Source organism: Macaca thibetana, chromosome 13, assembly GCF_024542745.1.
Source record: "Macaca thibetana thibetana isolate TM-01 chromosome 13, ASM2454274v1, whole genome shotgun sequence".
NCBI lineage: Eukaryota > Metazoa > Chordata > Mammalia > Primates > Cercopithecidae > Macaca > Macaca thibetana.
This window is the reverse complement of record NC_065590.1, coordinates 69,215,617-69,242,936: the sequence shown is the minus strand read 5'-3', so window position 1 is coordinate 69,242,936 and position 27,320 is coordinate 69,215,617. Positions and strand designations below refer to the sequence as shown.

At 36.0% G+C, this 27,320-nt stretch overlaps 2 protein-coding genes across 8 annotated transcripts in view; both read left to right on the top strand.

Annotated features, from left to right (window-relative positions):
* The window catches only part of MORN2 (MORN repeat containing 2), a 1,051,609-nt gene that overhangs the window by 141,914 nt on the left and 882,375 nt on the right, over positions 1–27,320 (top strand). The window lies entirely within an intron of this gene.
* RMDN2 (regulator of microtubule dynamics 2) overlaps positions 1–27,320 on the top strand; it is an 88,604-nt gene that overhangs the window by 51,339 nt on the left and 9,945 nt on the right. For 6 of the 7 annotated variants that reach the window (XM_050753347.1, XM_050753350.1, XM_050753349.1 and 3 more), the window contains 6 exons: positions 2,280–2,340; positions 10,519–10,594; positions 11,868–11,945; positions 18,193–18,291; positions 24,755–24,808; positions 24,901–24,981. In XM_050753347.1, the coding sequence (XP_050609304.1) occupies positions 2,280–2,340; positions 10,519–10,594; positions 11,868–11,945; positions 18,193–18,291; positions 24,755–24,808; positions 24,901–24,981 (449 nt within the window). Of the gene's footprint in view, positions 1–2,279; positions 2,341–10,518; positions 10,595–11,867; positions 11,946–18,192; positions 18,292–24,754; positions 24,809–24,900; positions 24,982–27,195; positions 27,237–27,320 lie in introns of those variants that run through there. The other variant, XM_050753348.1, reaches the window with a different exon arrangement.

Here is a 27,320-nt window from a genome sequence, read left to right as displayed (position 1 = left end):
GGGGCAAAAATGAAGCATAGGATTGAAATAGAATATATCTAAAAAAAAGAGAGAAGAGTTTATAGTGCCGAAGAAAAAGGAGTAGAAAAAGCCTTAGATGTGTTATTCAGATATTGAAATAAAAGTTAAAAAATTCCTTTAATTTATCCATTTAATAAATATTCAAAATTATTTTGTCAAGGAACAGTGTGAAAATGAAGGGTGGAGGGAAGGGGAGGAGGGAGAGAAGGAGAGGCATAAATATGATGAAGGCTGCACAACACTAAGGAACTTACTCTATGGAAAAGATAATAAAGGGACAGCCAATTATATTCAGTGTATAAGGAGTAAGTGCTTAGTAATGGTAATAGCCAAGTACATTGGAGCTGAGAGCAAGGCAGGGGCTCAGACCAGCCGTGGAAGAACGTAGGGATTCAGCATGAGGGAGGAAGAAGTGCAGGAGATTTCTTCTCATAATAGCATGATTAAGGTTGTTATGCTTAGGAAAGATTTGATCACTGGAGAGTACAAAATTCTTTGATAAAACTCAAAGTGAGTATATCATTATGCAGTATGTTTCTGAAGTATTACGATATTAATCTTATATTTAAAGAAATATTATTCTAATTTTCCTAATTAAGTAATCGATATGAATGCATCATAAAGATGACAAAATACAGTTATCTAAAGGAAATAGCTTTACTTTTGTCCTGACTACATAAGCGAGGCTATGAGTCTAGTTTGTATACTACCCAGCTTCTTTTTATATTCTTGGAGTGATGGAATCACCTCTATTTCAGGCTTCTAGTACACTGAAAGTTTTATTCATTTGGTAATGTAGCTGAAAAATTGATTTAGTTTTTAATGTTTTTTATATTCAAAAGCATGTTTTTAACCATTTAAAATTGCTAATTTCTTTAATATTTGTTCACAATGCAGTTAATTATTATTAAAACACTTCACTTTTTAATTCTTTCAAATTTATGTAGATTTCTACACGGAATATTTCTCTTAATGGATAGTGCTGTAGAATGGCACCTTAACAAATTAACAAATAGAACCGTGGTTTCAGAATAAAATATTTGTATTTATAAAGATTATCTCGGCCACTTATTTAGAAAGGCATTTTGCATATCCTTGGATAGTCTCTTCAAGATAATAATAATAATAATGGATCAGGGAGAAAAGAAGTTATAAAACAAAATGGCCCCTTTTGAGAAAGATTCTCAGAATACAGTTCTGTTCTATTGCAGGTATTTTGATTTTCCAAGCCATAAACAAACCTGTATCCAGATTATGATTATTATTATTATTTTTTATTATTATTATTATTATTATTATTGAGATGGAGTCTTGCTTTGTCCTCCAGGCTGGAGTGCAATGGTGTGATCTCAGCTCACTGCAACCTCTGCCTCCTGGGATCAAGCGATTCTCCTGCCTCAACCTCCTGAGTAACTGGGATTACAGGCTTGCACCACCACACCCAGCTGATTTTTGTGTTTTTAGTAGAGACAGGGTTTCGCCATGTTGGCCAGACTGGTCTCGAACTCCTGATCTCAGGTGATCCACCTGCCTTGGCCTCCCAAAGTGCTAGGATTACAGGCGTGAACCACCACGCCCAGCCCCAAATTAATTATTACATTGTTAAAAATTACTCTAAAACTAAGTAAAATAATTTGGGGGAATTATTTATGTCACTGAACCGTTCATTATTGTGAATGATTAGGCAAGAACTTCTCAGGCTTCCCTGACTCCTTCCCTTACTCCTTCAGGCAGAGTTAGTTACCCACTCTGCTGTGCCCTCTTTTTCATCTTGCTCTTACTTTTTTATTTTTGCATGTAACTTATTTGTTTATATACCTGCAGCATACAGAACAGTGAGCCCTTGGAGGTCAAGGACTCTGTCTTATTTGACATTTTATTCCCAGACACAGTACGGCACATAGTAGGTACTCAGTAAATGTTGTTTGAATGGAATACAAAAAATTTCTATTGCGCTTTGTAAGCAATAATTAAATGATGTTTCTTGCACTTGGTTAAGTTGCTTAGTCTAGTGTGTGTCAGACCTTAGCATACATCAGAATCATTGGAGGCTCATTAAACCACAGATTACTGGGCCCCAACCCCACAGTGTGTGATGGAGTAGATCTCCAATGTGGCTGAAAAGTTCTCAAAGTTGCCACGTGATGCTGATGCTTCTGGTCTTGGGACCATACTTTGTGAACCATTGAGCTAATTCAATAATCCACCTCCTACCAACTCACACGAAGGTACTAAGTATAAGCACTCTTATCTTTCAGGAAGAACTTTAAGTGAAAGGGCTATTAATAGAGCACCCATGAATGGACATTGTCATCTGTGGTAAGTATATAGGTTTTATGCAGTCTTTTAAATTCTAACCTGCCTCTTTATAAATTAAATGGATTTTTCAAAATATTATTGACCCATATGTTTAATCTGTCAGTCACAGTCACTGAAAAATGTATATAATAGCACAGTAACTGTTCTTATTCTGTTTATTCACATATTGTTATTATGCATCTTTTAAATATATTTAAGGGAAACTTATTGAAAAATTCTTGAATGAATCTACGAAGTCTACTGGCTTTGAAGATGATATGTTATAATTAAATCTAGTTCAGCATAACATTTTGTTTGAACACAAATGCTAAAATGTTAGCATGTTTCTAAATGAAATGTAGAAAAGCACATCAACCATTTCTTATGCATTGATGCGTCGTAATATACAAATTCCACAGATCAAGGAAAAGCCATTTATGATATAAAAAGTTCAAACAAAGAGAATCTAATTAGTTAGATTCGTATAGGTAAATATTCTTAGAGCAAAAAAAAAATCATTCTTATGTTGTGTTTGGACCCTTTGTATGTTTATGTAAACATTATTTTATAAATATAAATTATAAATTATAAAACACAAGAAGGAATATATTGTTTTTAATTATTATTCTTAATTTTACTTGTAGTTGCATTTTTACATTTATAGTTCCTTGGTTTCTTTTTCTCTCCAGCAATACAGGTGCCCCAGATAGTGGGAAGATACAATAATAAATGTATGACACTTTCTTCAGCCCTAAGTTTCCAGAAATCCACCCTTCTTTGCGATTACTTTATTTCCCATCCATATGATGTAGGGGCACTCTTAGGCAAAATCTCTCTTAAAATGGCTCCCTTTCCACAGGTCCACAGTTGTCCCACAGAAGACTCATTTTTTTCCCACCAAAATCTGAAGTACAAACCATTTTCTCAAAGTAGACCTGTTTTTTCACCTGCCACCAGCAGGGGGAGCTCCACTCACAGATTCTCACTTCAAATTCCTTGGGGAGGAATCCGGTAACATTTTATTTGTCCAAACTCAAAGGGACACATGCCAAAATATGAATAGATTTTTTGATGCTGCCCTCCCATAGTTTTAGATGAGATGCAAGCCTAGCCCCTGCCCTCTGTCATGAGAGGGTGGAAGGTGGAACCCACAGCACCCTAACCCTGGAGAAATCCTCACTCCCAGTCTCTTCCTCCCTCCGGTGAATTCTTTGCCTTCTCTTATGTAGCCTGGAGAAGAGTGAAGGGCTAAATCTGGCAAAACCTGGGAATAATTTCTTAGTATGTCACGGATGAGTAATAGAGAATCTTGCTTTAGGGATTGGAGTACCTAATAGATAAAGTATTGTTTTGTATTCTTGATGCCTCTGCCAAAATTCTAGGGAAAAAGGTAATTTTCCAGGTAACAATTTGGTACAGACTTTTAAGATCATTTCCCTAGAACAGAGGGTCTTGGCTATTATATTAGCCAGGTTTACCTATATAATCTAATTTACATAATAACACTAGTAGATTAACATATATGTTAAAGCACTTTCGTTCTTCTACTTTTAGTAGTAACTGTAATAAATTTGTGGTGATCAAGCCCTACTGTCTCTCTTCATCTCCTTTGATAACGGAGGTATTTGGGAACTGGTTAGCCTAATTAGGATGCAGAAAGAACATTGAAGTCCTACTTTTAACTCTCAACTCCTCCTCCTCCCCTCCTCTTCCTGTCTCTTACCTCCCGCCCCTCTGTTCCCTCCCCTCCTCTTCCTGTCTCTTACCTCCGGCCCCTCTGTTCCCTCCCCTCCTCTTCCTTCTCTTCTTTCTCCCCCTCCTCTATTGCTCTTCCTTTCCCATCCTCTGTCCTCTTCCTTCTCTCCTACATGCATCTGTACCCACGAAGAATCACATTAAAAATGTGCATTTGGTGTAAATCCTCAATTTGAGGTTATTTATCAGTGTGGGTTTCCAAATTTTTATAGAGGAACAATGTTGAATTTTCTCTGAGGGCTTCATTAAGTACCTTGAAATGTATCTTGTGAACATAAATTATGCTGAACTCTGGTTTTCCCAGTCTGTCTTCCACTAATCTGGTTACATCTCCTTTGTTCATCTTCTTTTACTTTTTGTTGAGAACCAAATGCCTTGTTTATAATCATAGCATTTAACCCCAATATTAAATCTTATCAAAACACAGAGTAGTGATCCAATTGTGTTTCACCTAATTTCTTATTCAGTATCAGTTTTGAATTTAAAAAATTAAAATCTAATCAGTTGATTAAGGTTTAAGAACTTTAAATGTCAATTTAATCGTAATTCTTACACTATATCCTACTGAATGCAAAAGTCCTCCTTAAATAGTAGATATTTGAGGTGATGAAAAAAGAAATTTAAACTTTGACTTGAGAAGCAATGGGTGAAATTTAGGTGGTCTGATTTTATAATTAATTATAATAAAATGTTGAAATCTTATTCTGCTGGACTCTCTTTAATTATGTTAAAACTGAATTAAGACTGAATTTATTAGTATGTTAATAAGACGTTTTCTCATTCATTCAGCATGAATGACAAACTATGGCCTGCAGATGAAATCGACTGCCTGTTTTTGTAAATAAAGTTTTATTGGATCACAGCCACACATAGGCATTTTTGCACAGCGGCAGAGTAATTGCAAAAGACTGGCCCCAAAGTCTAAAATGTTTACTATCTGGCCCTACTGCAAGAGTTTGCAGACCGTGGTTTACAGCATTATATGATGGTTTATAAACCTTCAGTTTGAAACAAAAGATGTAATCTTTAAGAATTATTTTCATAAAGGGTTAATATTATTTGGAAATGATTGAAAAATACAGATCATTTTTGTGACTTAGTTTTATCTCTATCTTTTCCTAAGTGAAATGGCTTTGTAACTTTAGGGCTGTATATGCTTTCTATAAGATTCAGTTGTTTTTGTTGTACTGACAAAAAATATTTAATACTTCTGGAATCAAGAGAATGAGAATAAAGTGACCAATGGATTTGCAGTTTGTTGGCCAAATAAACCTGACCTTAATTATAAGTAATGTCTTACATATTGGTTGTGCTCTACTGTTTGCAAATTATATCCGCATGTCTTAAAACATGTGATTCACAGAACAGCTTGTTTTCACTTTATAGATGGGGTAAGCAAGGTACTGTGTGTATGTGTGCGTGCACGCATGAGTGTGTGTTGAGTAGTAATCAGAGCCATACAATAAGTGGAAAAACAGAAACTAGAACCCAGTTTTGTATTCTTCTATGCCTAGTCATTTTTCTGTTAACAGTATGCTGCCTCTGCTTTTTCATAGTATAAACGGCATTGGTGCTGAATCAGAAATACTGCAGGGAAATTCATGGAGTTGTTTTAGTAATTGTTGAAACAGTATGATAGTCAATGATTAAGGATATATTCACTATCAATGCAAAGGAAAATACAGTGTTCTTGTCAAAACGTGTGTAGTTAGAATGACCTCTAGATGGAGGTAATATACCGTGTTGTGAATTAACTTTCTTCAGAATTTCCATCAGCCTGTGTATTTGAGAAATAAAACATAAAATTATGTATTTTAAATGAACAGTATTTAAAAATCATATACACACACAAACATAGGTAGAATTGATTGAAAGAAAAGGAGTAATGACCCTTTGGGAGAAAGTGACCAAGTACCTTTGAATTTATGATACATAAAAAGATAGATAATATTTTAAACTTTAAAGAAGCAGATTCCAAAAAAATATGAAAAATGTAACTCTAAGGGCAGATTATTTAAAAAGGAAAATTATATATTTCATATAATTGTATTTATAAATCATGGAGTTTTTTCCCTTGACTCAGAGTAACTTGGAGAGAATATGTTGAGAGAGAAAAATAAAAGCCTAGAGATGTGCTTAAGTAGTTCTGATTTGCAGAAAATAGCAGAAGATAGATTCTACCACTATAGACCAGTGAACATAGCATCTATGCCTTTCATTCCAGCACAAAGAGTTCGATGGGTTGTTTTGTGCATCTCTAGATAAGTGTGTAAGTTGAAAGAGAACCAACATAGATTTTTCTAAAAAGGTGAAATGATCTGTTTTTATTTTTTTATTTTATTTTATTTTATTTTGCTAGTAGACTAGGGAAATCGATCCAGTATACCTGGATTGAAGTAAAGCATTTAGGCAAGCTCACTCATAACATTCTTTGGACAAGATGTAGAAATGTGGTCAAGCTTTGAGTCAGCTGACCCATACTGACTGAACAGTTTGAGGCTCAGTTATTCAACAGATCACTGTCAGTCTGGGGGAGATTCTAGGGCCATATCTGTATCTTGGTCCCCAGTGTGTTCAGTAATTTTGTTGATGGGGGAAGAGATAGAAGGTATGCTTATAAAAGTTACAGAGAACACAAAATTAGGAGTAACAGGGTATATGATGGATGACAGCAGTAACTCAAAAGATTTTAACATGTTGAAAAAGATACCTAACAAGTTATGATTTAATGGAAATAAATATGAAAGGAAGGATGGAGAGAAAGGTATCAAAAGTGACTAAGGATAATAGGGAAATATAGAAATTTGAATAAAGTATAGATTTTAGTTAATAGTGTATTAATATTGGTTCATTGTGACAATTTTGTATCAATATTGTGTATCAATATTGTATATCAATGTTGGTACAGTTTTGACAAATGAACTGTAGTAATGTAAGGTGTTAACAATAGGGAAAACTAGGTGTGGCTTATAAAGAAATTGTACTATGAGAATTTTTTTGTAAATTCAAAGCTATTCTAAAAGTATATTTAAATAGAAAGTGGTCTAAAGTTTTAAGTCCAGATAATTTGGAAAATGATAATGCCCATGACAAAAATAGAGAGTCTGGGGAGGTAGTTGTGTTGAATTTGGAAGGATTAGAATTGTTCCCCAAACTGGAACTCGTTGGGAGGAATGATTGAACAGAATGGCAGAGACCGTTTCAAAATAACACAGTGAATAGACAATTTGAATAGTCCTACTTCTGTTGAAGAAATGGAATAAATAATTAATAACTTTCCAAAACAGAAAGCATCAGGACCAGACGGGGTCATTGGTAAATTCTGCCAAATATTTAAGGAGAAAATTATACCAATTACATAAGATAGAAGTAGAGGGTACACTTCCTAACTCATTGTTTGAGTGTAGCATTACCCTTATACCAACATCAGACACTAGAAGGAAACTGTAGTAGACCAGTATCTCTCCTGAACATAGAAGCAAAAATCTTCAATAAAATATTAGCAGTTTGAATCCAACAATATATAAAAAGAATTACATAACCAAGTGAGATTCATTCCTGGTATGCAAGGCCAGTTCAACATTTGAAAATCAATTACTATAATCCATCACATTAACACACCAAAGCAGAAAAAATCACATGATTATTTTAACAGATGCAGAAAAAGCATTTGACAAAATCTAAGAGTCATTCATAATGCAAAGAGAGAAACTCTCAGCAAACTAGGAATAGAATGGAATTTCCTCAACTTGATAAAAAAAAAAAAGCGACATTTACAGGAAACATACAGCTAACATTATGCTTCATGGTGAGAAACTTGCTTTCCAACCATTAAGAAACTAAGATCAGGAGCAAGGCAAGGATGGTCCCTCTCACCACTGCTTTTCAACATTATACTGAAAGTTCTAGCTAATGCTATATAACAAGAAAAGGAAATAAAAGGTATGCAGATTGGGAGGGAAGAAATAAAATTATTTGCAAATGACATGATTGTCTTTGTAAAAAAAATTTTTTTAAATATCTTGGAATTAAGCAATTATAACAAGGTTGCTGGATTCAAGGTTAATGTACAAAAGTCAATCAGTTTCCTCTATACCAGCAATGAAGAAGTGGAGTTTGAAATTAAAAACATATTACTATTTACATGAGCACCAAAAATATTGAAATACATAGATGAAAATGAACAAAGTATGTACAGGATCTCTATGAGAAATGCTTAACAAATATTCAGCAGGCGAATGAATAAAACTATGTATATCCATTCAATGAAATATTATTCGGGGCTAAGTAGAAATGAGCTATCAAGGCCATGAAAAGACATGGAGGAAGCTTAAATACATATTACTAAGTAAAAGAAGGCAATCTGAAATGACAATATACTATATGGTTCCAACTATATGACATTCTAGAAAAGACCAAACTATGGAGACAGTAAACGGATCAGTGGTTGCCAGGGGTTGTGGGGAGGGAGGGATGAATAAGCAGAAAACAGAGGATTTTCACAGGAAGTAAAACTTTTATGTAACACATTACAACAGTATACACATATCATTATACATTTGTCAAAACCTGTAGAATATCAAACACCAAGTACAAACCATACTGTAAACTATGGACTTTGGATGGTATTGACGTGTCAGTGTAGGTTCATCAGTTTTAACAAATGTACCACTGTCAGGTGGGATGTTAATAGTGGGGGAAGTTGGCTAGGCATGGTGGCTCATGCCTGTAATCTCAGCACTTTGGGAGGCCGAGGCGGGCCGATCACCTCAGATCACCTGAGGTCAGGAGTTCGAGACCAGCCTGGCCAACATGGTGAAATCCCATCTCTACTAAAAATACAAAAATTATCCAGGCATGGTGGCACATGCCTGTAGTCCCAGCTACTTGGGAAGCTAAGGCATGAAAATCGCTTGAACCTGAGAGGCAGAGGTTGCAGTGAGCCAAGATCGTACCACTGCACTCCAGACTGGGTAACAGAGCGTGACTTTGTCTCTAAATAAATAAATAAATAATAGTGGGGGAAGTTTTGGGGGCTAGGATAGGAGATATATGGGAATCCTCTGTACTTTCTGCTCAGTTTTGCTGTGAACCTAAAAGTGCTCTAAAACGTAGTTTATTAATTTTTTAAATAAAAGAACATAGGCCTGAGGCAACAATAACAGTTTTTATAAAACAGTTTGAGAGTCATTTTTTGTCAATCTGCTTTTCTTGAATTTGAAATCTCTGGAAAGATTTATTGTGGATCTAGAGAGGTACATGAAATTCAGTCTGATTTTAGAATTTGTAAGTAGTAGTGTATCCTAATCTAGTTAAGTTCTGAGGTTGTTTTTAATAGGTTGGTATGGTCTTCCTCCTTGCTTCTACTATAGCAGATTCTGCTGATTATACAGAAACTGAAAACAGAGATCAAAAAGGTCATAACTGAAAATTGGCCATTTTATTGGTTGTGCATAGGTGGTATGGATTTGTGTCTGGGAATGGTCTTACTGTTCCAAATTAAAATTGTTCACTTTTTTTGTACTTGGAAGTTATGTGTATTCACAGAAATGACTGAGATAAATAACATCTGCAGTTATATTTTTCATCTTAGTTATTATGATAATGCAAGTAAAAATTAATACCTACTCTTGAAATATTTAAGTAAATGGATATTTTATCTTAGACAAAAACACTCTGAAATACTTCAAAGATTTTTGTACAGATAGAAACACTCCGAATGTGAAAAGCAACGTATCCTCAATTTTTCCAGTAAATAAGCAAATTGCGGAACAAATATTGCACGCAACTTAAAGTCAAATAATTATTTGTGTAAATTTTGTATTCCCAGTGAAAACAAATGACCGACGGGATGCACTATTCTAGTAATGCAGTGTTTCCAGGAAGGGTTGAAGGAGAAGGGGAAATCTTTTGAAAAAGCATACTTTAAAATTACCTTTGATTTTGGTTTAATCATGGTATTTATTTGCATATTCATATTAAAGGAGCTCATGAAATTTTAAGTTTTTTAAAAGAGGGAATGAATTTTTTAAGTTGACTTTAACTGTTTTTAATGTTATAAATCTGTTGACTATATTTTTTCTAATTTAATACTTAAAATGATTAGACTTTTTCTGAGAATTTCTTCATGACTTTAATATTGATGATGATGATAGTGGCAGGTAGCTTTTATTGAAACTCCCTATGTCCTGGGCACTGTTCTAATCACATTACCTGTTTTAGCTTATTTTACCCTCACAATATACATATAAATATTGTTAGTATCCCCAGTTATAGGTGAGAAAACTAGCCTCATGTTAATGTCAAGTATTTATTATTGTTAGGGCCCTTATATGAATACTCTTGTTAAATATGAATGAATGTTTTAGAGTTTCTTTTAATGTTATGTTTTGGTAGCATTTTATTGAAAATTTACACAGTGGCCACTGTTTTTATCCTTTTCAGGTATGCAGTTTTGTGTGGCTATGTATCTGAGTTTGAGGGTTTACAAAACAAAATCAACTATGGACACCTCTTCAAGGTATTTCTTTTTTTTTTTCATATTTCTTTTTCAGATCCAGACTTATGGAAGGGTATTTATTAATAATAAAAATGTTTTAATGTAGCCATATGTTCCATCAACAGACATAAACCAGATTATTCAACAGATTAAGCTCTGGGAATTTGCTTTTTTGTTTAAACATCAGAAAATGAAATATGATACTCTTTAAATAGTGCTATGACAAAAAGAATTATTTGGGTGATTAAAGATTATTATTAGTTCAGATTCTGAAAGAAGTCACAGAGTAGATGAGTATTACCTTTTCAAAGATTAAGAATTAGCCAGCGGGTGCAGTGGCTCACACCTGTAATTGCAGCACTTTGGGAGGCTGAGGCGGGTGGATCACTTGAGGCCAGGAGTTCGAGACCAGCCTGGCCAACATGGTGAAACCCCATCTCTACTAAAAATACAAAAATTAGCCAGGTGTGGTGGTGGGCACCTGTATTCCCAACTACTTGGGAGGCTGAGGCAGGAGAATTGCTTGAACCAAGGAGGCGGAGGTTGTAGTGAGCCATGATCATGCCACTGCATTCCAGCCTGGGCAACAGAATGAGACTCTGTCTCAAAAAAAAAAAAAAGTCTTTTGGTCATAAGCTCAATAACAGCATGAGTGTGACCAGCACTAAGTAGTTAACAATCTCTGCATATTGATTTGGTGGCGGAAAAGTAGGATCCAATCTAGGATTTAAATTTGCCATGATAGACAAATAAAGTAAGTAATCCACACACACACATAATGTATTATTTGCCTCCATAGCTCAATACATAACCCTCAATGTCAATAATTACAGAGATGAGTAAACATTTCTTCCCTATTTTCTAGCTCCCTATAACCATTTGATAATGCCAAAGGATTAGATTTCTCTCCCATCTAACTCTTCTATTTTTTTCTGCCATTATCCCCTATTCCATGTCATTTGATATTTGTAAGCTCACCTCAGAATCAGTAACTATTCACTAGTTAAGTCATAGGTAGGCAAACATATGACTTTGGTGTTTTCTAATTTTATAACAGTATTTTGGCTTTAAATTACACATAGCTTTATTAAATCCTAGTCACAGTTCCGGTTCTGGTTGTAAGCAATCATTTTGGTAATTTAATTATTCATAAGATTTCATTGTATTAATGATAGAGATGGCGAGGACTGAGACAACATTTTAAAACCACTTTTGAGTTACGAGGCTGTGGTGTAGTTCCATTCAACAATATCTGAAACTTGGGAGATGATTTTCCTTTGGATGCTTCTTTCAGGAACATCTAGATATAGCAATCAAACTTTTACCAGAGGAACCCTTTCTATATTACCTCAAAGGAAGATACTGTTATACTGTAAGTTGAATGCCTTTATTTATAAACTTTATTTGAATGTAGTATGATTATAGGATAAATTTTCAATGACTTATTGTTTTATTTTTACCCAGTGCCTACTTTAGGGAGAATTATAATAGCAACATAAATTTTATTTTAATGTATAATACATATGTTAAAATTGTATGTGAATTTATAATTTATACATTATAATTTTAAAATCTATAATCTAGGTATTTTATAATCTATAAACTTGTAATTTATATATATTTGTATGTTATATGCCATGTTTTATATATATGTGACCTTTTTCTTTCGTGCTCTTTCATTTCTTTTTGCAGTAGTCACATTCCCTCCCTTTGTAGATATCTCAGTTTGGGATCAACCATCCACACACATGCCCTGTGTCTAGGTCACTACTCACGGTTCTGTAGGAGGACTTTTTTTCATCCAGTAGTGTATACTGAGCACAAATTATGTGCTAACTAACTGGCCAGAGATGAATAAAACACTCCTTGCTTTTAAGGAACTTAATTTGGAAGGGTTACGCGACATATATAGCTCAAATAAAAGCAGTTGGTCCATGTCTTAAATGACACTATTAGTTTATAGAAAACTACAGAATGTGAAAATGTATCTTAAGAATATGTGAAAAAAATTATTGTGAAAGGACAATGCCATTTTTGAATGATAAAATTAGGGTAGGCAAAGAGATAACTTCTTCACTGCAGCTGAAAGAGAATTAGAGGTGAAGAAAGAAGTTTGCTTTTATTGAACGCCTGCTCTATGCCAAATATGCATTCTGTCCTTTATATTTCTTGTTGCATTTCATCCTTAAAACACTGCTATGAAGCAGTTGTTATTATACCAGTTTTAAAGATTAAAAATCTGAGTCTTCATGATGTTAAGAACCTTCCCAAAGTCCATTTAACTGGTCAATGAAAGAGGCAGCATTGAAATTCAAATTTAATTCCAAAATTTATGCTCTTTATATTGTGTTACATACAAAGAAAACTTACATTTTGTTAAGGAAAAAGGAGTAAAGGTATATCTGTTTTTCTCATTTTTTCCTAGTTGTAAGACGGCAAAGTCAAATAATAGAATGACACTCAAATTTTTATAATCTACTCAATGCTGTAAAATACACAATGATGCCTTCATGCTGTGAAATATTGTACTGTTGAGTACACTACTAATTTGCTAAGGTTGTATTACCTCCCAACAACTCACATGTTTTACTTACTGTTTATTTTCTGTTGATCCAAAGTTATCTCAAAGAGTTATTTCTTCAAGGAAAGAGTCCACATTTTACACTTTTTGATAATTTTCTTTCAGCATCTAGTTCAGTTTTTTGGCACTTAAAATAAGCTGCTTCTACAATAATTTGTTGTTTAAATGATTGATTCACTAAAACTAGAGAAAAAGTACAAAAATCAAAGAATATGAAAAGCAGTAGTAATAATGGCTAACATGTACATGGCTCTTGTAAGCATTTTATGTGACTGTAAACATTTTATATATTGTAGCTCACTCACTTTTTCAAAAACCCTATAAGGTTAATAAGGTCAATAATTTGCCCAGAGTCACTCAGCTAATAAGCAGTAGATAATAAGTAGAACAGGATTCAAACACAGGCAGTTTGTTTCTCTTTTTCTTTTCTTTTTTTCTTTTTTTTTCTTTTTTGAGACCACGTCTTGCTCTGTCACCCAGGCTGGAGTGCAGTGGCATGATCTCGGCTCACTGCAGCCTCCACCTACTGGATTCAAGTGATTCTCTTGCCTCAGCCTCCCGAGTAGCTGGGATTACAGGTGTGTGCCACCATGCCCGGGTAGTCTTTTTTTGTATTTTTAGTAGAGATGGAGTTTCGCCATGTTGGCCAGGCTGGTCTCACACTCCTGGCCTCAAATGATCCACCCGCCTTGGCCTCCCAAAGTGCTAAGATTACAGGCATGAACCACTGCACCTGGCCCAGGCAGTTTGCTTCTAAAGTCTTTGCTCTTAACTAGTAAGCTCTACTGCCTACAAATTATAAGTATAGGTAATGAATATGAATTGTGGGACAGGAAGTTGGAACTCTTTCCATCAGGGGGAATCAGCTTCCGCCAAGGTAATAAAGCACGTATGAGCAAATGTGTAAAGAATGTTTCCAGCATATGCAGAATAGAGAACTCAAAATTTTCTGGACACACAATATCTTAAAGTGTGTGTTAGCTTGAAGTGTGTATGTCTATTTCTAATCAGGTCAGTGAAAGAACCTACAGAAAAAAAATAAATAAAATAAAATAAAAATAAAATAAGAACCTACAGAAAAATAAATAAATAAAATAAAACAGCCAAAGGCCAGAAACAAAGCAAGAATACCAGTTCCAAGGACTGGTAAACCAACTTGAAACCACCTCCTAGTCAGGGGCGTTTACCAAGGTTGGTAACCTAAAGCTTAGTCTGCAGACCTTTGTTGGGTTTGGGGGACTACAGACCTGAGCAGAGCAGAGAGCAGCTTAAAGACTGCCACAAATATACAGGACTCAAAAAAGTACAATGGCTGGGGGGCGGAAAAGATGAACTTAAATGAAATTTATTCAGCAGAAGCTTATTAGCAGTGAAAATTCATTTTCAGCTGTAACAATTGGGAAGATAGAGCTGAAAAGAGGAAATGCTCCTAAGATTTAAAAGCCATTTACCAACCTCACAAGTTTCTGGAACTTCAATGTGCATTACCTGCCTAGGCTTAAAAGCCCAAGAAAGAAATTTTTATTCAAAATGGACTCTGATCTTCATGCCATAGAGAAATGGCAAAAGCACTTGCCAATCCTCTGTAGAAGAAGGTACCTTTAGATAGACTTTGTAAAACTTTCACAGAAAGTATCCCAACAACGATGAGTTCACAGTCAAAAATTATAGACTATACAAGGAAACAAACGAACAACAATGACAGCAGAAAACAAAACAAAACAAAAAACCAGCAGTGGACCTAAAAGGACTTCAGATTTTGGAAATATGGGATACAGAATATTAAATATCTACATATAATGTGTTTTTTAAAATAAGAGGAATTGGCAGGGGATAGATGAACAGCATAAGCAAAATTCAGTCCTGCTTTTTGAAAATAAACTGTTTGTTATGGCCATGTAACAGGACAAGCTAGAACTTTCAAAAGGACTTGACAGCTTTTCTCTTACTCCAGGATGTCAGGCAGTCTTTATAACATTACCTATGCTAATTATAGCATTTTGTCTAACACCTATTATAGCCATAAAATTAAATCGAAAAGATGAAAACTAGAAGTATTTCCACATATGTTTGACTGTTTTCCAGATCACATTTCAATTGCTTCACAAAAGAAAGTCTGTGAGTGGTAAGCAAGCATATGAAAAGATATTGGTCATCAGTAGTCATTAGAAAAATGCAAATTAAAACCACAGAGAAAGACTGCTTGCTATATATTCACTTTTTAAAGGGGCTAAAATTTAAAAGATGGCAAGAGCAAGTACCAGCAAGGATATAAAGCAATTGAAACTCACATGTTTCAATGGGAATATGTGAATAATGAATATATGATCAATTCCTAAGTATTCACCAAGAGAAATGAAAATATATGCTCACACAAAGACTAGCATATAAATTTTCATAGCAACTTTAGCAGCATAGCAACATGCATGACTCTTCAAAGTGTTATGCCAAGAAAGCTCACAAAAGACTACCTAATTGCATTGATATGAAACTCTAGAAAAGGCGAATTATAGTCAGATCAGTATTTGTCTAGGGCTAGGAGCAGGTTAAGGAGATTGACAGCAAAGGGGTATGAGAGAACTTTTTAGGATGATGAAAATGTAGTATATATTGATTGTTGTGGCAGTTACAGGATCATATGCATTTATCAAAACTCATAGAACCGTACACTTCTAATGGAGGAGATTTTATGTAGATTATACCTCAATAAAGCCAATTTAAAAAATACATAATGACCGATAAACATAGATAGTAAACATGTAGAAAAGTTATATCAAATAGTAAGCAAATAAATAATAATCAAACTAAACCATATATATATATATGGTTTCAGGCTTCTGTTGGGGGTCCTGGAATATACTCCATGAAGAAGAGGGGATGACTACTGCTACTACTACTACTACTACTACTACTACTACACACACACACATACATTTTAAGGCAAAAGTATATCTAGAGATAAAGAGCATAACTATATAGAAAGTTTAGTTCACAAGGAAAGTATTTATAAACTAGTGTGCTTCTAATGACAGCCTCAGAACTATAAAATAAAAATTGACCAAATTATAAGGATAAATGTACAGCTCAACCATATACTGGTAGTTTCACCCACCCCTTTAGGTAATTAATGGAACAAGAAAACATAAAAGTATTAGTTTGTAAAACATGCCTCACATTTAACAAGCCTGATCTAATAATTATGAAGCCATGTGGCTAACCATTGGAGAATGGACATCTTTTCAAGCATATGCAGAATGTGTACTAAAATGGACCATATATGAGGCCGGGAAACAAATCTTAATGTATTTCAAAGAATTGATGTCATGCAGTTTTTCTGACCATAATGCAATTAAACTAAAAATTTAAAAAACAAAGTTATAGAAAATGATAATAAAAACCCCAAGTAGATGCCATTTGATTCCTACTCATTTTATAAAAATTTTAAAATCTCAGTATGAGGTGTTGCAAGGATATGGAGCAGCAGGAATTTTTACATTGCTGTGGAAACATAAATCAACATGACTACCTTGGGAACCATTGAGTAGTGTCTTTTAAATTTGAATATTTGCCTGCCATGTGATCATGCCTACCCACAGAGCCTCACAAATGTGCTCCAGAAGGCATGTGCAAGAATGGCTATGGCAGCCTTGGTCTTAAGAGCAAAAAAATGAAAAAGACCCAAATGTCCATTGACAAAAGAGTGGATAAAAACATTGCTGATGTCTGTTGAAATGATGAAATATTTCCGTTATTTAAATGACTGAACTTCAGTCATACTCATTATCCTGGATGAAATCTTAGAACCATACCATTAAGTGAAAAAGTAAGTCATACAGGAAATAAGCAGTATATTACTTTTTACAAAGTTCAAAGCAAAGCAAAAATAAGCATATCAATATGAAAAATTATGTCAAAAAATAAGGAAATAATTTTTTAATTAAAGGATAATGAACTGGGTGAGGTGGCTTATGCCTGTAATCCTAGCAGTTTGAGAGGCTGAGGCGAGAGGATCTCTTGAGCCCAGGAGTTCAAGACCAGCCTGGACAATATAGGAAGACCCTGTCTCTACAAAAAATTTTAAAAAATTAGTTGGGCATGTGATGCACACCTGTATTCCCAACTACTCAGGAGGCTGAGGTGGGAGGATTGTTGAGCCCAGGAGGTCGAGGCTGCAGTGAGCCATTATCATACCACTGCACTCCAACCTGAGCAACGAGGTGAGACATTGTCAAAAAAAAAAAAAAAGGATATTGGCTACCGAGGTATCTAGATGATGGGACTGAGAAGGAAGATACTTTATGGGTTTGGACAGAGCATCAACAGGGTCAATACCCTCAAGTTTCATTTTTGAGCCAGCTTAATCTTTTAGAATGAACATCTAATATTTATATTTGGGGAAAAAGGAAAACTTTTTAGAAGAAAGCGAAAAATCAATGGTAATATGAAATTTCGTTTTGGTGTTTATTGATTCTTTAAAAAATCTTCAGGATTGTAAAATATGTATGGTGGGTCCCCATTCCCCACTCCTTCTGGCTTGAGAATCCCTATTCTATTTCTATTTCTGAGATGCTACTTCTGGGTCAGGAGGCCAGTTGGCAGCATGGAGTAGGCAGAAGGAGAGCAAAGGCAGTCTTGTAGCCCCTATGTGCTGTACGAAGAAATACACCATAGTTGCCTCAGAATCCAGAATCAGATGAACAAACAGGATCGGCATTATTTCCCACCCCATCCCTTTTTCCTCTGATTCGACATAAATCTTCTTATCAAAAGTATTTCAAGTTGGTTTTGAAACCAGTGCTTTTGGACCCCATGGTACCTTAGAATTGTGAAAAAGGAAGGTAAAATATTAACATTAATGCCATGAGGGTGGTAGCTCTAATATATATTATTTATGGATATATATTTACATTTATATATGTTATATCTATGTACACACACACATGTATATACATATAACACACACACATCTAACTGGGGAGAGAGAATCCATTCAAAAGGTGAACAACTTTCTAAGAGTGATATTGTTGTGTATTTGCAGGTCTCAAAACTGAGCTGGATTGAGAAAAAAATGGCTGCTACTCTGTTTGGAAAGATACCATCTTCAACTGTGCAAGAAGCTTTACACAATTTCCTTAAGGTACATTTTGTCTATTCATTATTTTAGTGTCAGACTGATTACCCTCTGCACCAATCCCTGCTACCATTGTCAAGGAAATCTTTTCTCCATGTAGAGCCTCAGTTTGAATCCTAGTTTTGGCATGTTCTGTTTTAAGCCCCTCATAATGCAAGTTATTAATATGTTTTAAGTCTAAACTCCTTAGAACAGCTAGTTATGCCCTAGGTTCTAGGAATTACAAACTACTTTTTAAAAATAACTCAGCAGCTTAAATGAAGGTTTAGGTATGACAGCCCTTACTACTAAGTCCAAGAACAGCTCTCTGAGTCATGTGAGCATATGCAGAAACAGTCACGCCCTGATGGTTAGACTTAGTCCCAGTACTCCTGATTAGCCTAACACAGAACCAGTTTAATCTTAAAGAAATAAAAGTGCCAAAAGGAGGAGTTATTTTAACAGCTACCTCCTAAAGTTGCAGACATTTCTCTGGAAGATTCTTGGGATATCAGACCAAATCAGTATTCTCAATCCTGTCTTAAAATGTATAATCGCTGTACTGTACAACTCTAAGCAGTAATATATGTGTGTGTGAGCACACATGTAAATGTATAATATAGCCACCCATATAATCAACTTCCTGTTGGGGTAGTAATCCCTTTGCCTTTCTCTGGAACCAACTTCAAAATTTTATAGTTACTAAATGTGTTTTCCTTCCCAACCTACCTACTTCAAGTTTATAAAAATGCAGACAAGGCTGCATGCGGTGACTCACTTCTGTAATCCCAACACTTTGGGAGGCTGAGGTAGGAAGATTGCTTGAGGTCAGGAGTTTGAGATCAGCCTGGGCAACATAGCAACACCCCAGCTCTACAAAAAGTAAAAAAATTTTCTGGGCATGGTGGCATAACTACAGTCCCAGCTACTCAGGAGGCTGAGGCAGGAGGATCACTTGAGCCCAGTAGTTCAAGGCTGCAGTGAGCCATGGTCGCACCACTGCACTCCAGCCTGAGCAAAAGAGCATGACCTTATCTCAATAAGAATAATAATAATAATAATAAAAGTCTTGTGCATGCTAATATTTGTGCTGTACCTCAGGGATCAGTTTTGTAGAACTGAGAGGGAATTTGTAGATCATGTAGTCTAAGGTGGTGAGTAGGTTTCTTCTCACTTTCTATCTGTCACCCCCAATGGCCAGTGGCTGCCTCAAGTGAAAAAGTAAGTGTCCTGAAATCAAGCACAAGCCCAGTAGAAAAGAGTTCAAAAAAGAAAAAAGAAAAGGGCTGTACATTTCTTGTTTTTTATGTAATTTATCCCTTTTTTTGTTTTATAAAAAGGGAGTCAAGACCTCAGGAACTTAATTTGTTCCATTTCACACAATGGCAATCAAAGATTTGGTTTAAATACGAGTGAAGGCTAAGACTGTATCACTCCCATGTCTTCACCTTTTTCCTACCACTGAAAATTAGTTCCCTCATTTTAAATTGTATAAGAATGTAGATTATGATCTATTTAAGATAAAATATTTATATAAAAGATGCCACGTTAACTAGCAAAAATATTATCTGTACTCAAAACTCATTTCCTCATAATATCAAAGTTGTAATTGAGGAGCGGGTTTTCAGAACACTGTAGAAAAGTTCTTGAGATGCTAATGTGCCTGAAATAATACACAGATAAAATCAAAAGTGGGTAAGTAGCACAATAATGTTGAGGTAAAGAATGCAAATTTTGGAAACAGACTACCTGGTTAAATCTCAGCTCTACCACTTACCAGCTGATTAACATTGGGCAAATTGCTTAATATCTCTCTCAGTTTAATCAATAACATGGAGATAATAGTACTTACCTCACAGTGGTGTTGTAAGGATTATCTACATTCCTACAAGTAAATTGCTTAGAGTGTGCCTAGCACCCAGTAGTCCTCAGCAAAAACTCACAGAATTTTAATTTCATTAAAATTTAAACACTTCAGCAAACCATCTTGGGGAGCCCCGCATTAGGTCATTACTTAGACTTTAGTCTCAAAATGCATTCCATGTTGTTTGTCAAAGGAAAGAGAAGAGGCATCGGGAATGCTTCTTGCCATATTTACTAGAACAGCTGAGGGGACTGAGGGGTCTGGAGTGCTAAGGCTAAGGCTGTGGTGGAACTAAGAAATCTGGGAGGTGGAGGAGAGGAAAGGGAAACAGCACAGACCCTGGCTTCCACATCCAGGAGAGTCTGCAACCCCCTAGGTCCTACAACACAGCAGGCCGTGTTGTTAGGACCCAGACTGTAGGACTCCTGCCCCAAATTCATCCCTCCAAAGAGCATTCACAGGGGCCAGGAATGTATCTCTAGAACCATCCAGCTGGGTCCCGTAGAGGTTGAGAACACTGAGTTTAGAGTTAGATGAGTGAAGTTGAGACCTGAGCCTTTCCTATCTGAATGACCTGGACACATTTCCTTAGTTCTCCCACTCTCAAATTCTTCATCCGTGAAATGGCCATAATAATACCTACTTTGTACAGTTTTTGTGATGGTTACAAAAATAATGTATTTTATATTCTTGGCCCAGGGTCTAACATGTTAAATGTTCTTTCTAAAAATCAATGTTAGCTACTATTGTTTTGCTATTATAGAAGGGGAAGATTGGCCCTCCACAGCCTCAAAGCATCTAGGAAGGTGGGTTAGACACCTGTAGGAATGAATCGTCTGTGAATCCCCTGGGGAAATTCTTTCAAACTAGAGCATGCTTCCCACCTCATCCAAAATGCTGCCATGATTCCCTAGGGCAGTGTTTCTCAACCTTGGCTGTGCATTGCAGTCATCTGGGGCACCTTACAAAATGGCAGCCCAGGCCATGACCCAGACTCATTGTTTCAGAACCTCTGGGTATCTTGAAGTATAGTTTATAAGCAATAAATTGTACCCATTTTAGGTGTACAGTTCAGTGAAGTTTGACAAACTTATATACCTATGTAACCACCACTGTAACCACCACCATTTCAAGATAGCGTTTTCATTATCCTAGAGAGTTATCTTTGTCCCTTTGCTGTCAATTTCCCCCATCTCCTGCCCCAGGCAACCACTGATCTGCTTTCTATCACTGTAAATTAGTTTTGCCCATTCTAAAATTTAATATAAATTGAATCACACAACATGTAATTTTGTGTATATCTGGTTTGTTTTACTCAGCATACTGTTTTGAGATTCATTCATTTTATTGAGTGTATCAGCAGCTCCTTTTCATTGCTGAGTAATATTCCATTATATGGTTGTACCATAATTTGTTTATGTGTTAACTTACCGATAGACATTTGAGTTGTTTCTAGTTTGATGCTATTTTCAATAAAGCTTCTGTGAACATTCAAATGCAAGTTTGGTGTGAACATATTTTATTTCTCTTGGGTGAGCACCTAGGGGTGGAATTGTTGGGTCATATGGTATGTGCTTTTAAATCTTGATCAGTGTTTTTAAAGATCATAAAGCTATTGATTCCAATGGCAGCTGATGGCATGGCTGGAAACCACTGGATCAGAGGATGGGTGTATGTGGTAAATGACAGGTGTGGCAATGTTGGGAGACAGGCTACCCTGATTGCACTTACTGTTTGCAATCATATGATCCCTGAGTCTGTACTAGTGGCTTCCCCAGCTGCAGAACTCTCAGCTGTTTCCTGATATGGTATAAGGCTGCTGCTTGAGCTTATAAGATGTTTTAAAGAAGAGCTAATTTATTCAACAGTGTTTATTAAGCACATAACTAGTGCCAAACATGGCATCAAATACTGGGAACACAGAAATGACCAACATAGTTCCTGTCTTCAAGGAACTTGGATCGCCAAGACAAATTAAATATGTGTAATATTCTTTGCCAGGTGTTATGATAAAGAGTGTTCTAAGGGCCTCTTTAGAAACTGCCTCATCATTGGAACATTACATTGAAACATTAGCATTTGAGTAATGCTACGCTCCTTGTAATTCATCCAAGGCCTTTTATGAAAGGTCAGAATCTGTTTTACCTTAGGAATTCAGTGTTGTTAGTTGCCTGTCTGTGTTCTGTTGGGCTTCAGTTTTTCAAACCATGAGAACAAAAAGAGGTGTTCTTATTTATAATCACTTTAGTTTACTAAACATAGGTGTTAAGGTATATATGCAGAATTAGAATGCCAGTACTAAAGAAATAAGCTCTTTACATGCATACATTGGGGCAAGTTGTCCCCAATATGGGATTCGGACAGAGCTGAGGCAACTACCGGGCATAGAAGAAGGTATAATTGAATAAAGTTCAGTCTTAAGTCCCTCTTATTAGAATGGCTCAAGAAATTCTCTTACCAAACTAGAAGCCTTGAAATGGAGATGATTAGACAAGAGAGAAGCAGAAGAACCAGAATCCATGGATGGCACTATAGGATGGTCAAGGCTCTGGCTTGATGGAAATTGACAACTTCCTTTAATCTGTTGGTAGCTTTGCTGTCTCTCCAGCAGGTTTCATTCCATGCCCAGACACTGTTAAGTTACCTGATTTTAAAGTTTTATACCGAGTCTGGCTCCCTACCCTAGGAGATTTTTGTCCTCCTCCTTCTAGAACCTTCTCTTTTGGATTCTGTGCAGAATAAAATGTCTTTTAAAAGGGATGTGCCCTCATAAGGTGTTGGACCACTCCTCAGCACCCTGATTTGGATTTATCTTCATTAGTATCTCTTTAAAATATATATATATTATTTTGATTCAGCTGTTCAACTTCTGGGAATCTCCCTTATAGGCATAAACACACATATACACAAACATATGAGAAAAAGTATGTTCATTGATTATTAGTAGCGATAATGAAAATGGAGAATAAATCAAGATGTCCAATGGGAAATGCTTCCTTTCATTATGATTCATGCAGAATATGAAATACAGCTTTTAAAAATGATGAAGTGTATCTATGCTAACATGAAAATGTTTTTGTAATATGGGGAAAAAAGTCTAGGGCCAATATGTAGATTTTCTATCAATGTGCACATTTATTCAGTTTTATGTATTTATTTGTATTTTTCTAGCTTTACTGAGGTATAATTGACAAGAATTATATATATGTAAATTATATATATATGTAAAATGGTTCCATTTTGTTTCATTTTCAAAAGCCAAATATCTGTTTTTTTATTTGCCTATACTTGGCAGAGTCTGGTAGGATGCATGTCAAACTGCTAATAGTGGTTACCCCTGGGGCATGAGATTGAAGTTGAGAATAAAACTAGGAAGGAGAAATTTTTCACTTTTTAATTTTGGAAATGTCTGGATTGTTCGTATCTTGTGAAACAAGGATATTTTTGTAAATATTTAAAAGCATCCTCTTCTCTACCCTGCTCTAGGGTGGAGACTCCAGGTTGTAAGCTTGCTTGCCTGGGCCTTCAAAACAGCGAAAGCTGACTCTGAAGCAAGACTGACTTAGGTTCTAAGAAGAGCTGTCTAGTAACAATCCCACACCTGAAAGAATTCTTGTTTCCCAGAGATAAAGTAAAGGAACTGGTACATAACAAGACTGACCTAGGTTCTAAGAAGGGCTGTCTGATAACAATACCATACCTGAAATAATTCTTATTTCCCAGAGATAAAGGAACTGGTACATAGATTAGTAGATAACAGCAAAGTACCTTTATAATACCCACTCATGTCTACTACCTGGATTGGTTATTTCAAGGATCTGTCTTTCCTTTAAAAGTCCATGATTTGATGGACTTCAGATATTATTTAACTCCTGTGGAATATGTTGAAATCATAAGAAATCAAATATTAATCTAGTGGAAGATGCTTGCCATGGGGTACCAGTCATGCTCTACTCTCATTTTCTAAATAGATAGTGAGGCCAGGAGTGGTGGCTCATGCCTGTAATCCCAGCACTTTGGGAGGTCAAGGGGGATGGATCACCTGAGGTCAGGAGTTTGAGACAAGCCTGGCCAACATGGTGAAACCCCATCTCTATTAAAAATACAAAAATTAGCCAGGCATGGTGGCAGGTGCCTATAATCCCAGCTACTCGGGAGGCTGAGGCAGGAGAATCACCTGAACCTAGGAGATGGAGGTTGCAGTAAGCTGAGATCGCACCACTGCACTCCAGCCTGGGCGACAGAGCAAGATCCAATGGATGGATGGATGGATGGATGGATGGAGTCCTAGGAATATCACCAGTTGTTTGTTCTTGAAAAGAATAGAGAAAGAAGACTGAGGAAAATTATTATGTAAAGAAACCTCAAAACCATAAAGTATCTCATTGCTTTGTAAGCTTTATGACCATGGTAATAATCAATTTTATTTTAATGGCTAAATGCAAAGGCTATGTTTCCACTCAAAAGATACTTAAACTGATCAAGTGATTCAAATGTGAAACAACCTAAATTCTTACGGCAGTTTGGTTCATAATATTTTATTTATTTAAATATATTTTCTTCATTTGTGGTTATTGTTATTTTAATATTGCCCTCTTATTCTCTCCTGTTTTTCTCTCAAATCAGGCTGAAGAACTATGCCCTGGTTATTCTAATCCCAATTACATGTACTTAGCAAAGGTAATGAAGACCACTGTTCTGCTTTAAGATCACTTTGAACCCGTCACATAAAAACATGATTATGTTTAATATTGGTTATTTCTCATTTCCAGTGTTATGCTGATCTTGAGGAAAACCAGAATGCTTTGAAGTTCTGTAATTTGGCATTATTGCTTCCTACTGTTACCAAAGAGGTAAGTCCAAAAAGTGACAGTGCTGTTGTCTTATTAGTACTATTCAAGCTCAAAATATGAATAACTTCCTTAGATACGTTTGTAGTTTTCTCTATTCAATTTTATGTATTTATTTTTGTTCTAGCTTTATTGAAGTATAATTGACAAATAAAAACTATATATATACAGCATGATGTTTTGATAGACATATATGTTATGAAATGACTACCACAATCAAGCTAATTAACACATTCATCACCTCACATAGTTACTTTTTTTGTTGTTGAGAACATTGGAGATCCACTGTCTTAGCAAATTTCAAATATACAATATAGTATTATTAACTATAGTCACATTGCTGTCCTTTAAATCTCCAGAACCTATTCATCCTGCATAACTGAAACTGTGTACCCTAGACCAATATCTCCTTATTTCTCCCACCCTCCCAGCCCCTGACAGCCACCCTTCTATTCTCTCCTTCTATGATGCAGTTTTCTTTCATACTAAAACCTTTGACTTGGATTTTACATGTACTATGAAGTTTTAAAATTTGCTGTATCTCTGTAAGATAACCTGTCACCAGGAGGCCCTAGCGGTTAAAGCATCCTGATGCTTGTTAGATATAAGACAGCAGGGAGTGAAGCAAGCATAATTCCTTCAGTGGGAAGGAGGTGGCGCAGCATAATTCTGGGGAGCTGAGGATTAACTATATAGGCAACAAACAAGCTAGACAGGTGGCCCAGCCTACAGCAAGGGGAGTGACCATGGGTTGCCATCCTCGGTGCCCAACTCACAGCAGTTATGGCTATCCAAGGCCATGACAAAGATGAAAAATACGTAATAACATGTTTTTGGTTTTTGGACACTGGCCATTAATGAAAAAAACTATTGCCCTGTCTCTTGCCCTTTTATTCAGTAATTCAGGATTCTGGGTATGCTGTAAGTTTCAAGCATTCCACAGGCTTAACAACTCAGTCTGCTCCTATGAGCTGTTGACTGGTGGTGTGGGAACAACAACAAAAAAAATAGGTATATATTTTCCTCCTCTTCTCATACCACCAAACATTATCATCCTCTAAATCATAACAGAAAAGAAATGCCTCAGAAAAAAAAAAAAAAAACACCTCCTCTTTTTCTGTGTTGGAGCAGTACAGGTTCCAATATTTATTGTGATCTGAACTATAAACAAATAAGACATGCCTGTTGCCTCCTAGGAGGCTATAGCCTAGAAGGGAACATATGGTGTGTGTCCAAATAACTGTAGCTCAAAGCAGAAAGCATGAGGTACTAAGAGAAGTACAAATCCTCAGTTATGGAAATTTTGAAAAAGGAGAAATTATTTTCACCTAGAAGAGGCCAGGTGGCATCAGAGGCAGACTTTGAAAGATCTATATAATATGGAGTTGTGGACAAGTACATTGCACGTCCTGAACAGAGGCACAAAAGAAAGCAAAGCTCTGTTTGCCTGGAGCAAAAGGAATGTGCCCACTTTCCCCGGACCACAGCTGGTGTGTGCCAGCCTCCCAGCCATTCTCCTCCCAGCTTCCTTGCCTCCCGCCAGGCCACTCTTGACTCCCAGTAGCAGCCCAAGCAACAGATTAAGTGTAAACGTCAACATGTCACTTCCCTGCTCAAAACCCTTTGCTGTTAAGATAGGGGTCAGAATTTTCAGCATGTCCTTCAAGGCTCTGATCCAGCTCCTAACAGTCTCTCAAGCTTCATATGTTCCCCGTTCTTCCCTCCACCGCCCAACCTGCCCTTCACCCTTAGAACATACTGTTCCCACTTCCTGAAACACTCCTACCCACCCTCCGCTCCTTTCACTAGCTTTATTCCATCCTGTCCTCCAGGCCTCACCATGAATGCTGTTTCTTCAGGAAAGACTTTCTTGACACCTGCTGGCAAGAAAGCCCCCTATGCTTTTCCTTACTATCATTTCACACAGTTATTATGTCATTATTAATGTGATTGTTCCATGAGAGTAACAACCAGGTTTGTGTCATTCATCACTACACCCCTAATCCTGAGTATACTGCCTAGCATATCATAAGCACTCGGTAAGTGTTCATAGAAAGAACCAAGACATTAATATCATACAAATAAAAATAGTAGTGTCAATAGTAATAATAAAGAAGATGCATAATGAATGTAAGAAGGCTAGACATTGGAAGTATTTCTGTAATAAGCAAAATAGTTTGAACAAATATTTCTCACATTGCATTTTTTTTCCCTCAGTGATGTCTCCATTTGTATTCTTAGCAATTTTTTTCCAAGTAAGGAATATTTCCTTTTTTTTTTTTTTTTTTTTTTTTTTTTTGAGACGGAGTCTTGCTCTGTAGCCCGGGCTGGAGTGCAGTGGC